This window comes from Heteronotia binoei, chromosome 10, assembly GCF_032191835.1.
Source record: "Heteronotia binoei isolate CCM8104 ecotype False Entrance Well chromosome 10, APGP_CSIRO_Hbin_v1, whole genome shotgun sequence".
NCBI classification, from domain to species: Eukaryota; Metazoa; Chordata; class Lepidosauria; order Squamata; family Gekkonidae; genus Heteronotia; species Heteronotia binoei.
Window position 1 is genome coordinate 38,508,262 of NC_083232.1, and position 16,503 is coordinate 38,524,764.

Sequence of the window (16,503 nt, forward strand, 5' to 3'; positions counted from 1 at the left end):
GTTGCCACCTTTTCCTGTCATATTCGGCCTTGCAGCTTTTAGCATCAGCATGTGCTAGTGATGTGATCTGTTTTTTTTGGGCCTGGCTTGGTTGTGTTATGGTATACCACATAGGTGGTCATTTTCTATAGAGGAAGTGATCCGACTTCAGCTTTCCATCTCCTTCCCCCTCCCCTGCAGCCTCTACCTAAGAAAATTACAGTCTTTCTCCACAATGTGGACCAAAGCAGGAGGGGAGCAACCTTAGCAGGATATAATGACACAGAGTCCACCATTTTTTCCAGGGGAAGTGATCTCTGCCATCTGGAAAGCAGTTGGAAAGTCCAGCCTCACCTGGAGATTTGGCAACAAAATGAGAAATGCAGATTAGGTTGAAAGGAATTTTGGCAACAAGCCTCCATGTAACAAAATCTCAAATCAATTTCCAACATTCTTTTTGTGAGTTTTTTTTATAAATGTCTGAGATTATAACAATAAGCAATCTTCCTCAAAACATCCAAAATAATTCCAGTGAAAATGAAACACAATAGCAGGAATATGCAATCCCAAAAAATTCAATGAAGATACTTAAAATGAGAACCAGTCTCAATTAGATGAATAGCATTTATTCCAACATTTTGCGGTTCTATCCATATGGTTTCATTACATACAGGGGCGGCTCTAGGCCGAATAGTGCCCTAGGCAGGCACCCCCCCCCCCCCGGTGCTCTGCTTGCCTGCCTGCCACCGCTAAAAGCAACGGCGCTCTGCTCACTCCCTTCCCCCTGCTAGCCGCGGCTAAAAGTAAGCTCTGCCAGCTTTGTTCAGAGACAAAACGTGCAGGCGCAAGCTGCAAAGTCGGAAGAGCTTACTTTTAGCCACAACGAGCAGGAGGGGCAAGTGGAGCGCCACTGCTTTTAGCAGCAGCGGGCAGGTGAGCAGAGCACCGGGGGGCAGCCTGAAGGGAGCTGGTGGTGGCAGCAGCGGTGGGGGGGGGGGGGAAGGAAGGCAAGCTAAGCGCTTGCCTGGGGCACCAGAGGGGGGGCAAAAGCCCAAAAGCCCGCCTAGTTTGCCTAGTGGGCAAGCCGGCCCTGATTACATAACAACCCAAAAGAATGGTTTAGCTGTTTCCTTACAAGTAAAACTGGTTTTCCACTGCATTTCACATCAAAATTTGTCATCAAGGAATGCACATTCCTGCAAGAGCATTTCAATTTCTGCAATCTTCCACAAGGTATAGGGACAAAGTAGCTAGTTAGGCTGATGGTTTTACCCAGAGACATTTTTACCCTTAGAGCCTGCAGCAAAGAAGCAACCCCCCTCCCCCCCCCCCAAAAAAAACCCCCATAAATACTCTCTCTTGTCTATCCTTACAGATCTTTCAAGATATTTCTTACTTGTTCTCTTCCAAGTCTCAGACCCTCTTAGATTAGGAGTCAAAGACTGGACCTCTGTGCAGGTGTTTGAAATCAACAGCAATCTTGCTTTCTCAAAGGCATTCATTTTGCCAACAGGATACATTCTGGATTGACCTGTGACCTCCATGTTGGTGTTCTTTTGTTACAGGCCTTACGTGTGCTGAGCTGCGATTACAAGATGGAAAATGAAACTAGAATGGTGATTTGTGACCTTGGGAACCCCATGGCAGCTGGAACAAATGTAAGGCAAAACCACATTTGCTGATTTTGATCAAATTGAATTGTTTAGGGAGTTAATGGAAAACTACCTCAATTAGGAGGGATTTGTGTCAATAAGTGCCAGCTAAAACAATTCTTTGGGCCGGAAATTGTTGGTAAAGTAGAAGGCATTACAATGTGTAAGAAAACATAATTCTCTGAATTTATTTATGACCTTGGACACAATCCAGATGTCATTAACCCATTAAATTTCTATTAAAATTAGTGGGGCTTGACAAGTGTGCATTTGCCCACTGGTTTCCATTGAGATTTAAAATTACTCAAAATACTCTAGATTGTGCCACAATGTACTGTTTCTGAATGCAGCTGCCCTTGAGCAGGAAAGGAGTACCTCTGTTGAAAACAAACATAAGGACTAGTTTCATCTGATCAGTTTATATTGTTTGTTATGCATTTTTCTTATAAAGGCTAGAAACACTGATATATGCCACCTGTGTTCTTTATTTCAGTATTTCTTACACAAAGAATCAGTCTGAAGTTGTATTTTTTCTTGTGATGTTAGATTCAAAATGAATGGTTTGCCATGAAATTTCAAACTCTTTTAAAAATCAATGTCTTCCCTTAAAGGATACTTACTTTACTTACTTTTCTTTATACTGACTGATTCCTCACCGGCAGTTGCTCCGCCCCCGGGCTTCTTCTTGAGCAGCTCAAGTGACCAATTCCCCACCAGTTGCTGCGTGGGCAGCTTTTGATCCACAGCTACCTCCCATTCCCCTTGCTCCAAAACCCCAGATCTGGTCACTGCGAGGGGAATGGGAGGAAGCCATGAATCAAAAGGCTCCCACAGAGAAACTGGTGGGGAATCAATTGCTTGAGCCGGCTGAAGCAGAAGCCTAGGGGCGGAGTAACTGCCGGTGAGGAGTCAGTCACTTACTTTTGAGCCCTGAAGTTTCCTGGGTTGTCTTTACCCATTTGGCAGGAGGCACAGGCCACTGTTTTATTGCTTTTATTGTTTTATGGATTTTATATTGTAAGCCACCCTGAGCCTGCCCATGGGATAGGGCAGGAAATAAACAAACAAACAATACTTTAAACAAAGGTCTTGGAAATTTCAAATGCTGGCCCATATTCTTGACGTTACTACCACTAGTAATGTCATACAGTATACTGTGCCCAGTTCCATGCAGTCTAATGAAGCACACACATACCACAGTTGTTCTGAAGATCTACTCTGTGCTCACCGTGCCATTATACAGTTTCGTATTTTTAAAAATCTAGTTTTCATGAATTTAGAGCATGTGGAACTGGAGTAGCCAGGCATGGTTCCATTGACCTCTGTGGAGTTTTATTGTTGGCATATGTGAACCTCATTTGCCCATTATTACTTGCAGTGTCAAGGACTAAAAGCCACCATTAAAGCCCATTGCCACACAGAAGGACCATCTGCTGCTCATTAGTACCTTGCAGTAGGAGTGCAGTTTTATGTTTTCAGTGAAGGTGAAACTGATGGGGGAGGGGGGAGGCTCTTGTAGATCTTTAGAATGACTGCGGTGTGTGTGTGCGCTCCATTAGATCATGTGCAACTGGATTTCCAGATGCCAGGCTGCTAGAACTATATATTGTGGATCTCTGTTGTTGTGGTTGTACCTGCAATGCCTATGGAGCAACAAATTGTTTTCATCATCGTCGCTATATCTAGCAAGAGGAGAAGCCTGTGAATAATTTGCAGGAGTAGGAAGCTTTTCCTTATTTGCTATCCCTTCTTTCTCCCTTTCCAGCCTTCCTACAGACTCTTCTTCCTCTCCTCTTTGGGGAGGGGCTGAGGCTTAGTGACAAAGCTTCTTCTTGGTGTACAGAAAGTCCCAGGTTCGACCCTCAGCATTAGCTGTTAAAGAATCTAGTAATAAGTGATGTGAAAGACCTCTGACTGAGACCCTGGAGAACTGCTGCCAGTTTCAGTACACAGTACTGTGATGGACCAGTGGCCTCATTCAGTATAAGGGAGCTTCTTGTGTGTATGATGTTCCTCCTCTCTATCCATCTCTTCCTCCTGCCACTAGTGCCTCTGCCCCACTCTCCCACTGCTGCTGCCTCTATCCCCTATGGTTGTCATCTCTCCCTCTCACCTTCTCCCCAGCTACTACATTGTTTACCTGCATTGTGTAATAGGATTGTATAATTAAGGCAGCACCTCACAATATAGTGTCATGACCTTGCTTGTTTTTGGGGTCCTTTACATGGGTTATCTGACTCAAGTTCAGTGCTTTCGTTGAGCGGATTCCCCCCCCCCCCCCATGCTTCCCCTCAGCTTCGTGATGCATTTGTGTACCTCCAGGGCTTTCTCTAGCTTTCCTCCAATATATTTTTAAAAACCTGCTTTGCTCCAAAGTTAAAGGAAAGGTTGCAGTAAAGCCTGGATGGCTGTTGTGTGGGTGGGTAAATTTGGACTTTCTTGCCCACATGATAGGCATTTTCCCTGACCCTGTCCTTGTGGCAGACAATTTCTTCTCTCACCATTGGGTGGCTTTTTAAAGAAATCAGCCCTGGAATATTGTTATATCAGTACACTGTTACAATGGTAGGTGTAGCACATTCTCTGAATTTCAATATTAAAAAGTAAGTCTCTATCCCATTCCTTTGCAACATACTGTATTTAATGTTACAACTGTATATCAATATGACAAAATTCTAGCACATTTTTTAATTTGCAAAGCCCTGGAGGCCCAGAGGAGGGGAAGGTCACCTCCGGGGGACTTGGGACAGGGAAACCACAGGCAATCTGTCATGTGGAAGCCCTATTGTTGCTGTGCTTTAGCTGCAGCTGCATCAATAATGGGGACAGCACCCAATCCTGTCCCTGTGTGGAAGACACCTTTAACTTTGCATTTTTAAAAAATCTCCCTACCTTTTTCATTTTCAGATTCTCTGTAAAAAAAACCCCAAAACCCCTTATTTGTACATAGCCCCATCGTGTACCTTTTTAAAATCTGCACTTTAGGGCCATGTTGAGAATTAAATAAAGGAATAGTAAATGGTTGTCCCCAATCCCCAAACACAACAGAGCTGACAAATGCATATGTGGATTCAATGCTGGATCTCTAAAGTTCACTCTGAAGGCATTTGCTCTCTCAGGTTTAACCTCATCCCACTACCTCCACAGAGAGGGCCCCATATCTGGACCATTGCCAGAGCCTCTGCTGCCCTTCCAAGAGACTGGGCTCTCAATTCTGAACTCAACAACACCACTGACTTGTCTTGTTCTTGGCTTTTAAAATCCAATGCACATGCACATGGTTTAAGGAATAATTCATCCATATGCCTGTGGCACACAAAAATTGCTTCCAGGCAGTCAGTTTTATTTAAATCATTTTAGACAGTTATACCCTGCCTTTCCCTCTGTCACACCCCTGCTGCCCTCCCGAGAGGCCTCCTCATGGCCAGCACCCCTGGTGATTACTGGTAGCCAGCTGTGTAGGTCTCAGAATTGGGAAGGGGCTGGGTTGCACCACCCAGAGCCTCCTATCCCCGGTGGTGCTTTGGGGTCCTCGTCCACTCTCTCTGGGTAGGCAGCCCTCTCCTCACAACCATTTGCTTCCTCCCCGACCTTTCAGCTTGGCTGCCTTTTATTTCCCCCTCTGGCTCCACCCCCACTCTCCCTTCCCTCCCTGGGCTGGCCCCGCCGCTCCTTATAAGCCCTGACGCCGATCCGTGGCGTCCTGGGGCATTTCCTTTTCCTTGCTTCTGGGCTGGCTCTCTGGAGGGCTGTGTTGTGAGGCGGGAGCTCTTCTCGGCTTGCTGCAGCCCGGGTCCTGGTTCCCCTGGTTCCCTACGGCCTCAGGCGGGTCTCTGCCACATCGGGCGGCTGCGGGACCTGGTGCGGCCGCCACCCGGCGCTGCGAGCTTCTCCGGCAGCATTGGGGTGAACGGGGGAGTCTTGGGTGGTCCCGGCATCCATCAGGGGGGCCCTTTGCTGGTGGTACTTGGTCGGGTGGACAGCTGCGGGGGAGACGAGCCCCCCCTTGGCTGAGTCCTGCGTCGGCTGAGGTGGGACACCCTCCAATGGGGATCCAAAAGAGCTTTCAACATCACTCTTCCCTCCTTCTGAGTCTTCTTTCTTGATGATTCAGAGCTCTCTCTATTTCTCTCTGTCTTCTGATCCTAAAGAGATAGTTTGTCAGTTCTTTTTTCTCACTGAACAGACAGCAAAGGAGCAAATGACTCTGTAAGCTTTAAAAGGCCAGAGAGCAGAGGTTTTCATTTTCATTGTGAAGAACTATGTGCAACACTGTGCATGTGTTCCTCTTACATTTCAAAATGGCTTCAATAGAGCAACACTCAAGGACTGTCTCAGACATTACCCTTAAGCCACATGTGTGACACCCTCTTCTAATAAACATCCACTGCTAATAACCAAACTGATTTCTAGTTTTCTGCAGGTATCAAATTTACCGTTCAGCATTTTGAAAATGCTGAATTAAGCATCAACTTTGAACTACAAATTCAAAGGTAAGACTATTTTTCCTAACAACATGATAGTTCTGTCTACCAAAGTCTGATTCATTGGTAAACAGGTTTATTTTTACCTAGTTCATGCATTTGCTTCCTGTCCCACTTACCATTTCTTCAACCCAAAATTCCATAGCTGTTGAACACCTGAACCGAAGAAACAGCAAATTAAGCAAAAAATAGGTGTATGTTCTGATAACATAGCTTTCTGTGACACACTGGGGTTTTACCAAGGAATATGCTTGAAATCCAATCATAACTATAGATCATCATAATCATATGATGGTATGCCATTTGCTACAGTGCAAGAAAAATGAGGTCAGTATGGGCAGGATCTGCAAAAATATGCACCTTTTGATTCACATGGCATACAAACGATGCTTTGACTGCTATCATTCAAAAAAGATTGCTCCAAGTTTGGGAAAGATCACAGCAAAGCAAAGTGATCAATAGATGACCACATGTGGATGTTCTAAAAAAGCCCAGCTCCCTGTGGAAGCAGCCTTTGATGTGACATTTAAAGGCAAATGGTGGTTCATTCTCTTGCCTACATACTAGGATTCTAGAACGCAGTCACAATAAGCTGTTATTGCTGGAAACTAGGAAGTCTTCAGTTTCTGTTCTGCCAATGGAAGTATCAGGGAGGAAAGAAGCACCACTGAATATGGACTATAATTTTTGTAGGAAATTCACTTTTGTTGACAGCTGAGTGATAAACATGGACTTTCACAGGCTGATCTACATCAGCCTCAAGGGACAGAAAAAGTTTGGGGGGGGGGGTTCTGCTTGAGAGATTTGCATCATAGTCTTCCCATTCAAAATATTAAGGAATGTTCAAAGCAAAGCCTATGAAGTAAAGCTGATTCATCATCACTATATAAAAACATTTGTTTGGGATGCAGTTACTATACAGGGAGAGATTGCTGGATAAGATTAGACAGACACAATGGCATTAAATAAAGCTTTCTGAAGAGTAACATTTATCAATTTGGATATGAGTCATAACCACCTCATAATTTTTGGATTTCAGGTGTTATAATTTGGCTGTTTTACTGGAGTATGTAATTTGCTGATTATCGTAGTGAAATATGCTGGTATTGATTTATTAGCACATGGTGAAGCTGTATAAGTATTTATAGTACAAATTACATTTTGTCATATTTTACAGGATATTGCTTTAAATTAAATGTATGCATTTTTGTATATAATTAAACATTGGACCTATAGCATCCCTTTTATTAGCATTTTTAAGCTTGTGAAATCAGCTAAAGAATGTGTGTACATGTGTATGTATATAATGTGTATGTGTGTGTGTACATAAATTTAAATACTAAATACCGCCTCCCTTCCCTCCCTCAGTCTTTCCTGTTTAGTAATGAAATTTTAACTTATCATGAAGAGCACTCTGTGATCAGACCATCTAGTCAAGTTACCTGTTTCTCGCAATGCCCAGATGCCCTGGAATATCCACAAATAAAACATGGAGGCATAAGCCTCCCTCTCTTCTTGTCCCTGAACATGTTATTCTGAGGTGTACTGCCTCCAAACATGGATGTTCCATTTAGCCATCACCGCTAATAACGTCATAAATGCTATAACCCAGGAACATAACAGGCTTAAGTTGAAATGTTTTCCAAGTTTGTGTTTTTGAACACTAATTAATCTTTCCACAAATCTTTTTTAGTACCAACAAAGTTAATTCCAACAGTAACTTTGTTAACGTTCAGATGGACATAAGTGCAGTGGCTCGAGTACAGATCAGAGGGTAAGTACATTATATTCAGCCCATACTTGAAACTAACATAAATGTTTGCGTAGTATGGTTTACAGTAATCCAGACCTCAGTGTTAATTAGGCCACAAAGGGGCTTTTCAGTTCAGACACTTCACTGATTTCTCATGGCACTGCAAAAATTCTTCACAACAGAAACTTTGAAGCATAAGAATCTTAGATTCTGATGCTAACTCTTCATACACCTGAAAAGAAATGGCCATTAAAATTTCTACGTCATTATTTTCCAGACAGGGTTAGGTGCTATATTCTAATCTCATTTCAATTTCACAATTGTTGTATAAGAAATAGATTCTACTCTTTGCATCAGCTAGCCAGCCAAAGTGGTAAAAAATCTATTCTTCAGCCACAGAGTACATTTCCTCACTCTGTTAACTGCTGCAGCCTGCCACCCGTTCACACTGTGGTTCTATTTTCACAAACCATTCCAGTGTGTTAGCTGCTGCTTAAAGTGATTGCTTGCTGGCAGTACCACATATGGGAGTGCTCTTGTGATGGCACACTCATAACTGTATGTGTGTTGAGTCTTAGGGCACTGCTGGTGGCAGTAACTGTCTTGTTGCTTCTGGCATGCATTCCATCCGCCATCTCACAATCAGTGCAAGCAGGAGTTTTCGTTCTTGACCTGGTGTGAAAATAGACTGAGTGTCTTCTTAGTTCGTGGCTGTCCCTTCCTCACTGAGCCAGAGGTGTGAAGGAGAGGCAGCTGTGTACTGAGAAGAGACTCAGCATCTGTTTTCATATCAGAAATCTTGATATACCAGCAGTGGACCTTATCTGCTGTATTTGTCTTAGATCTTGCATTGTTCATCAGCCTTTAATCCGATTCTGTCTCTCCCTACTTTTGCCCTTCACCCGGTTTGGTAGGCCAACTCCTGAAAAGGGTTCACATTCACTGACAGCATATGGTTCAAGTTTTCCATGGATGTTGGCAGTGCTGACTTGGCTGCAAACTGAACATCTGGTTGCCACCTTTAAATCTGAAGAGTAGGCATACCTTATGTGTGATCAGACAACATTTTCCTGACATGTGCAAATGTGGTTAATCAAACCCTACTCATCTTCTGCTTTTAGTTAGATTAGCAGTTGTTTTCCAGGTACATTTGGATTTAAGCAACTGAAAATGTGAACACGTCAATGAAAAGTTCAGAATCAGAACTCTAGAATAAATGATCCTTTTAAAATGGGTTTGTAAGTTATTTGTGTCCATCAACTGTTACTTTTCTCTTTTCAAAGTAAGGTTCACACTGTTGGCAGTGTTGTAAAAGGGACCCTGTATGGGCCAGCCTCCTCTGGTTCCATGTATTTGGAAACCTTCTGTGAGATTTGGAGGGAATGTGACAGTGGGGAGACAGTGAAAACTTTTTCACAAGAATGTCTTCTGACAGAAGCATATCATAAAATGCTCATAGGAAGGATTAAATGGTTTCATAGGGGTCCCTTTATCCTCTGTCCAGTCCTGTGCTTTATAATAGGCTGCATAATTCGAGATGGTCAGGGCTTTTTTTTGGTAGCAGGAACTCCTTTGCATATTAAGCCATACACCCCTGATGTAGCCAGTCCTCCAAGAGCTTACAGGGCTCTTAGCCTACTGTAAACTCCAGGATGATTGGCTACATCAGTGGGGAGTGGTCTAATATGCAAAGGAGCTCCTACTACAAAAAAAAAAGCCCTGGAGGTGGTGTAGTTATTGTAGGCATTGGATTAGCAAGATCTGGGTTCAAAATCCAAGTCCACCAGGAAGATCAATACTCAGTGATTTGAGCCAGTTACTTTTTCTCAGCTTAATTATCTCACAGGTCTGTTGTGAGAATAGAATAGAAGGTAAAAACATGTGTTTTCCCCTGAGCTTGTTGAAGAAAGGCTGGGATAAAAATGGAACAGACAGATGATATGTCTACATTTCATTGATTAGTGGTAAAGTTTCTGGTGTAGCCCATCAGACAGCCCAATACTCCTAAAATAGGGGCGGGGACAGAACATAATTAAAAGTAAACAGAAAATTGACCAAATGTCAACCTAATTCAAAGCCCAGTATAGTCAACAGTAGTCTCACATTGTCTTTAGACTTCAGATAACGGTTTTAGTTCAGAGAGTTCCTCTAGGTTGTCCATGAGCTCAGAGGGATTACCAGGGAGCAGCATTCCCACACTGTATCGCAAATTGTTGTTGAAACTTTTCCAAGTTTCCAGCCTGGTTTCCATTGCAGCTTGAGGAGCACTCTTCAAGGTAATATGTCCCAAAGGTCTACAAGCCACATGGAACTAATTGAATGGGTATCTGGATAGTGGCCATTTACCTCAATTTATTAATAAAGTATCTGCATTCTTAAGTATATTTTACGAAACCTAGAGATTGTATATCACAACACATTCCTCTTTAACCAAGTGTCTAAAAATGCAGCTCATGGAATACAATGAACAATACCAGATTTTAAAATCCTGCTCTATGGAGCTCCTAAAACTGTATCCTGTCTAGGCTTTGCTAATATCATATCATAATCAATCAGTTCCTAATCTCCAAAGAAAAATTAAAATGGATACTCTCATTTGAAGGAGAAACTGTTTGTGAAATAATACAGATTTTATAAGACAAACACCTAATTCAATATGCCTTTGTTTCTTTCCATTGATGGCTGCAAAATATTCCCTTAAAATATTTACTATTGGATGTAATTTTTCTTCACAAATGAATGTGTGGATATATATTTAGCTATCTTGTGGTTTGCATTGGTATTTACAACTGGCAGGAACATGAAACAGTTTTATTTTTATTAACTAATCAGTGGCCCTTCTCAATAGAGTACCAGAAACTAATGCATTATCTTGTGAGGTTCATGTATGGATGCCTCGTTCCTAAAGACTGGCACTGATTCTGCAGTAACAGTCGCTCTGCCCTCAAGACTTCTGCTTTCCCTGGCTTAACCAATTGATTCCCCACCAGTTGCTGTGCAGCCGCATTTTCACCTGTGCCTCCCTCCAATTTCCCCTATGTCTTCCTGGTCTTGTTTTTTAGAGATCAAGATGTCACAGAGGAAATTGGAGGGAGGTGTAGATCAAAAAGTGGCCACACCACAACTGGTGTGGAATTGATAGGTTGAGCCAGGGAAAGCAGAAGCCCAAGGGCCAAGTGACTACTATTGCAAAATCAGTCTGGGAGGGCCATTTCATGAAATTGCAGCACAAAAATGGCTCTATTAAGGTTCTGCTTTAACTAGGAACTTGCAAATGTTGTGCAATAGCTTGTGAATATGCAAGGAAACATGAGCTAACCATAGTGATAAGTATGGGTCCAGCTGTACTGTTTTCTCCTCTCCTTGGAACACAGATGCAGATCAACTCAAGCGGAAGCTGGCAGGGGTGTTACTGCCTAACAGACAAGAAAGAGGATGATAGAGGAAGCTCTTGGGTAGAAATAAACTGGATCCAGACTAAATCCACCAGCTGAAGAGCCAAAGCTTAGGGCTGTCTTGCACTTTACACGCCAAATGTGTTTGCCACAGGAATGCTCATGTTTTTCCACAATAAGTATAATAACATATCTAGTTATATCAGAGGGGCTTTTTGATGCATGGATCCATGCCTGTTGTTTATGGATCCATGCCTGTTATTTGAGTTTTGCATCTGTATTATGGGACATCTCAGTGTACCTGTGGCAGTTAAAATGGCCTGGTGTAAACTTTGAAGAATCAATTTATTGCTAATCATCTGAATCTAAATTAATATCATTTTTGTTGCATTTGGTAACACTTTTTTGGGGGGGGCGGGTTACATCTGTATTGCATATACAGGTCTTCACAACTTTATGGGACATTGCTTAACTGTTTCTGACTATAATTAACCATTTCTTTCAATTATTGTTTTAACACATAGGTATTGCATCCAAACAATGCTATTTCTTGTTTGCAATGCAGTTTCCCTAGTTACAATATCTTTGTATGAATACTAAAAATTGTTAAAATTCTTCTTTGTGCACAGGTATTAAAATATATTTTTGATATTGTATATAAAATGAATTGCATTTTAAGAGTTATTTTGTTAAATTTGCACTTAGAAGGAGAATGTGCTGAAACTGAAAAGCCCTCTGGAGTGGTGGCGGTTTTGAAACTGACTGAGCTGTTTTTACAGCAAATCTGCTATAGCTGTTAACTGCTGTAGTACTTGGATCCTACTTAGCTCTAGTCACTGTTAATAAATATAGAAAGGTAGCTATGGGTGGGCACATTTCCTAGACATACTGGTCATAACTAATTGAAAGGAGCTTTTAAAAGAATAGCAGTAATCTTTGGCTTCCATTGCTGTAAGACTATATAGAGGTGGTTATGCTGCACAGCAGTAGAACTGAAATGCCACCATCTCTTCTTGCTACTGTGGCATTAGTTCAGCTCATTATTTGTGCCTTGGTAATTGGAAGAGGAGCATATTGGACCTAGTTATCTAATTGCCATTTGTGGATATTTCTCATACAAATATACAAAAAATAGTAAAATTGATCAATTAGATCAATTGATCAATTAGATCAATTGATCAATTAGATCAATTGATCAATTAGATCAATTGCAACCAGCTTCTAAAGTACTCCCAGTCAATTTCTGCATCCCCCCTTTTTAAGAGCTAGATGAGCACCTATTTAGAACATGCTCATGGAAGGTTTCTTGACTCTTGCAATCCATCTCCAGTTGATATCCAAAGATGTACTTTATCATTTACTAAACACCGTATAAAGATTTTCATTTGTGTAACTGGTCATCCATTTGATGTGGCTTCATTCTTGAACCATTTTCAGAGTTTCTCATCCACCACAAATTGTTTTACCAATTCATAACTGGGAACCAAAGGAAGAACCTACCAAAGAAGATGACATTGGACCTTTGGTGGAGCATATATATGAAGTAAGAATCTGCAAATAAAGCAGTGAGATCCAAGGGATTTATATATTATAGTTTCACAGGATCATGGTGAATTCTGGTATCTGAATGCTAGTCCAAGATTCTGGCTTGTGGGCAAAGAGCAGTAAGATTGCCTTTTGAAATGGTGTTGGTCACCTTGACAAATGATCTCTGCAGGCAGCTGGATCAATGTAGTTCAATGCTGCTGTTGCTGCTCAGTCTTTCAACAGCATTCAACACAGTCAATTACAGTCTCCTGATCCACCACTTTGCTGATGTGGGAGTCTGTGGGGTAGCCCTGAAATGGCTTTCCTCCTTGGTCAGGGACAGAGAGTAGCATTGGATAAAAAGGTGTCAACTAGATACCCTTTAACACATGGGGTTCCTCAGGAGGCAATCCTCTCCCCCATGTTATTTAACATCTACATGTGCCCCCTCACCCAGCTGGTGTGGAGCTTTGGGCTGGGGTGCCAATACACCAGTGTCACCCAGCTATATCTGCTACTGGATGATTGCCTAGATACCACCTCACATAATCAGGCTGTGGGCCTGGAGGCCATGGTGGAAGGGTTAAAAAATAGACTGAATCCAACAAAGTCGGAGGTTCTGCAGCTGAGGGAGGAGCATTGATATCCCACTCTTAATAGGATGCCATTAATACTGGCACAATCCATCAGGAGCTTGGATGTGATCCTGGACACCTCCTTAACTATGGAGGCCCAGGTCACAAATATTACCAGACTAGCATTTTTCCACATACACCAAGCATGGCATTCAGCCCCCTTCCTGTTATGCCCTGTCCCAGCCACAGTAATCCATGCAACGGTCACCTCCAGACTAGACTACTGTAACTCGCTGTACGCTGGCCTGCCCTTGAGACTGACCTGGAAGCTTCAACTGATCCAGAATGCAGGGGCACGGTCCTCACAGGAATGCCATGGACAGCACATATACACCTTTAAGGCTTTGAAAGGTCTGGAACTGGCAAATGTTCAGGACCACCTCTTCTGGTATGTCCCTGGAACTCTCCAATGGAAACAATTTGTGGGTGATCCCTGGCCCTAAAGATATCTGGCTGTCCTCAACCAGAGTCCTGATGGTATTTGGCAGAGAATTTCACCAAGTCAGAGTCAGGGCAGTTCCACAGAACCTACAAGGCAGAGATGTTTAGTTGAGGACAGCAATGGTTTCCATCATGGCTGGCACCCTCCTTTCTTTTTCCCCCTCTCTCACATTAGCCTCCTCTTCATCCTGCCCATGAGACAGTGATATGGTCCAGAGCAAATTTGAGTATACATTAGAGATGCCATCTTGAGATCATTATAATGTAGGAAGGATTGTTTTACTGATTTTAGCAATGTTATACTGATGTTTTTGACTTTTGTTGTATATTGCCCAAAGCCCTGCATATTTGGTGATTGGGCAATTCACAAATCTAAAATATGAATAAATAAATAGCTGTGTTGAGGAAAACTCTATATGTGAGAGAGACAGAGAGAGAAAGAGATGGCTGTGACAGTTTCACCTGCAACTAATTGGACAGACAGCAGCACCCAAATCTCGTGTATAACGAAAATGAATGAATCAGTCAAATTTTAGCAAAAGAAAGAGAGTGTGATTGCATTGGGAAGGCTGGAATTGTCAGAACCAAATGTGGAACCACATTGTGCAAACATGTGATATAACAAAGTAACCACAACAAATGCTGTTAAAATTGCGATCTTCCTCCCCATATCATTTTTGAAAGCAAACCCTTGAAGTTTGCACTAACACTTCTAAACCCCAGCCTCTGGAATCCGAAAAGCAGCTCCAGACCAGGATGCCTTCCACACCTGCCTAAGAGGCAACCATCACACTCCTCTTTGCACTCCCATTGTAGCATTCACTTGTATTTTTCCCCTCTCCGAGATCAAGCTCTGAAGAACCAACAACAGAAACCTGTTGTGAAAAGATAACAATTGACTATAGCTATTTTTTCATAGTTTAAAGCTCACAGTTTAGATGGACATCTTTGGGAAAAAACTGATCTGAGGTCCATAACATTAGGGGACTGGACTTGGGATTGGACCCTGCCAAAGACAAGGAAGAAAGCAATGTATAGTTTACAGTAGAGTTGGGGATACTTGTTGAATGCATGTCATAGTCACACATTTGGTCCTTGTCAGTTGTAGCATGTTAGCTGCTGATGGTGCTTAAGATTAAGGGGTTGGTTTAGCTTCTGATGTATTACCACTGCACGTGGCGTTGGGCTACCTTTCCTTGCATGTGATCCTCTGTGCTCAGTTAATATTACAAAACCATCACAGTACTGATATTCAGAGGGTTTCAGCTATTCAGGGTTCCAGTCAGTTTTAAACTATTTATTTAGACTGTATTTTCCTCAAGATTAAGTGGAACCAGTTAAATGAAAATGAATCCAACAGTATCAAGGAGATGTAACTACTAGGCCCTGCCCTGTAATTTTACACCATTTTTCTCCCCAGTGGAGACACAAAGGATTTACATCATCATTCTCTTCTCCATTTTATCCTTACAATAATAACCCCTTGAGGCAGTTTGGGCTGAAAGAGAGTGACTGGCCCAAGGTCATGTAGCAAGTTTCTGTGGTAGAGTCAAGATTCAACACTAACCTCTATACCCATGCTAGCTCTTAACACCATACCATGAGTACTAGGATCCAAACTATATTTTTCATTAACAGAAGACTGCAGCAGGAGGAGAGAGGCAGAAATGTTCCATTCCTTTGATGGAAGAGCCTTCCATTAATGGAAACTGAACTTTGGGTCCAACCATATTCTTTGTTGTGGGATGGGCTGTTAAATTGCCAGATGTTTTTAGCAACCAAAGGATGGAAGAACAGACCTCTTCCACAAGCCAGCCAACTAACCTGAGTCACTCACTTTGTTCTTTTATGACTCTGTTCCTCATAAGTTAAAACAAAAGAGAAAGAGATAGTGATTTCTTCTTGCAGAGCTGTTCCTTATCTATGTAAAAAAAAGCAAAAAAAACCCCCAGAGAGCTGGATTTAAGTGATGGCATCTCGCCTTTGGATTGTCTTCCCCATGAGGCTCATTTGGCATGTATCCTACTTTCCTTTAGGCGCCATTTCTTTTTTACTCAGGCTTTTAACTAATGTTTTGTGGTCCGCTTCTGGCCCAAAGATCATTTTATCTACATTATTTTAGGATGATCAGTGTTTATTTTATGCTGTTACACCCTGGCTTACTTTAATGACATTGGCTTGTTTATAATGGTTTTGTTTTATTGTTTTAGTTGAAAGCTGCCTGAGGGGGGGAAATTGTATTCTCAAAATATGTCACATTTTACTTTGTACTGTGTCTACTTATACTGCACATAGTTTGTACAGTGGGGAATTATCTGATGCTGATGTTAGTGTGAAGACTCAGAGTGTTCAGTCATTCGTGAAGCAAAGGAATGTGGGAAACCAGCTTTTCTGAGAGAAATGTATAGGGAAGATGCTCTAAAAGATACAGAAGTTAAAGGACAGAGAACCCAGAAGGTTCAAGGCTGAAAAGCAGAGATCTGAGGAGAAGCACATGGGTAGTGGAAAAGTAGAACTGGAGTAACCCAGGAGAAAATGGACCTGGTTTATAAATACACATAGGCCCAGTGACAAATACACTGTTGGTGAAAAGGAAGAGGGAACATGGAGAAGAAAGTCAAAGGGGAATTCTGCCAG

At 42.2% G+C, this 16,503-nt stretch overlaps 1 protein-coding gene across 2 annotated transcripts in view; it reads left to right on the forward strand.

Moving 5' to 3' along the window:
- Positions 1-16,503, forward strand: part of ITGA8 (integrin subunit alpha 8) — a 163,767-nt gene that overhangs the window by 94,591 nt on the left and 52,673 nt on the right. For both annotated transcript variants that reach the window (XM_060248426.1, XM_060248428.1), the window contains exons 21-24: positions 1,545-1,637; positions 6,045-6,124; positions 7,809-7,889; positions 12,701-12,806. In XM_060248426.1, the coding sequence (XP_060104409.1) occupies positions 1,545-1,637; positions 6,045-6,124; positions 7,809-7,889; positions 12,701-12,806 (360 nt within the window). The remainder of the gene's footprint in view (positions 1-1,544; positions 1,638-6,044; positions 6,125-7,808; positions 7,890-12,700; positions 12,807-16,503) is intronic.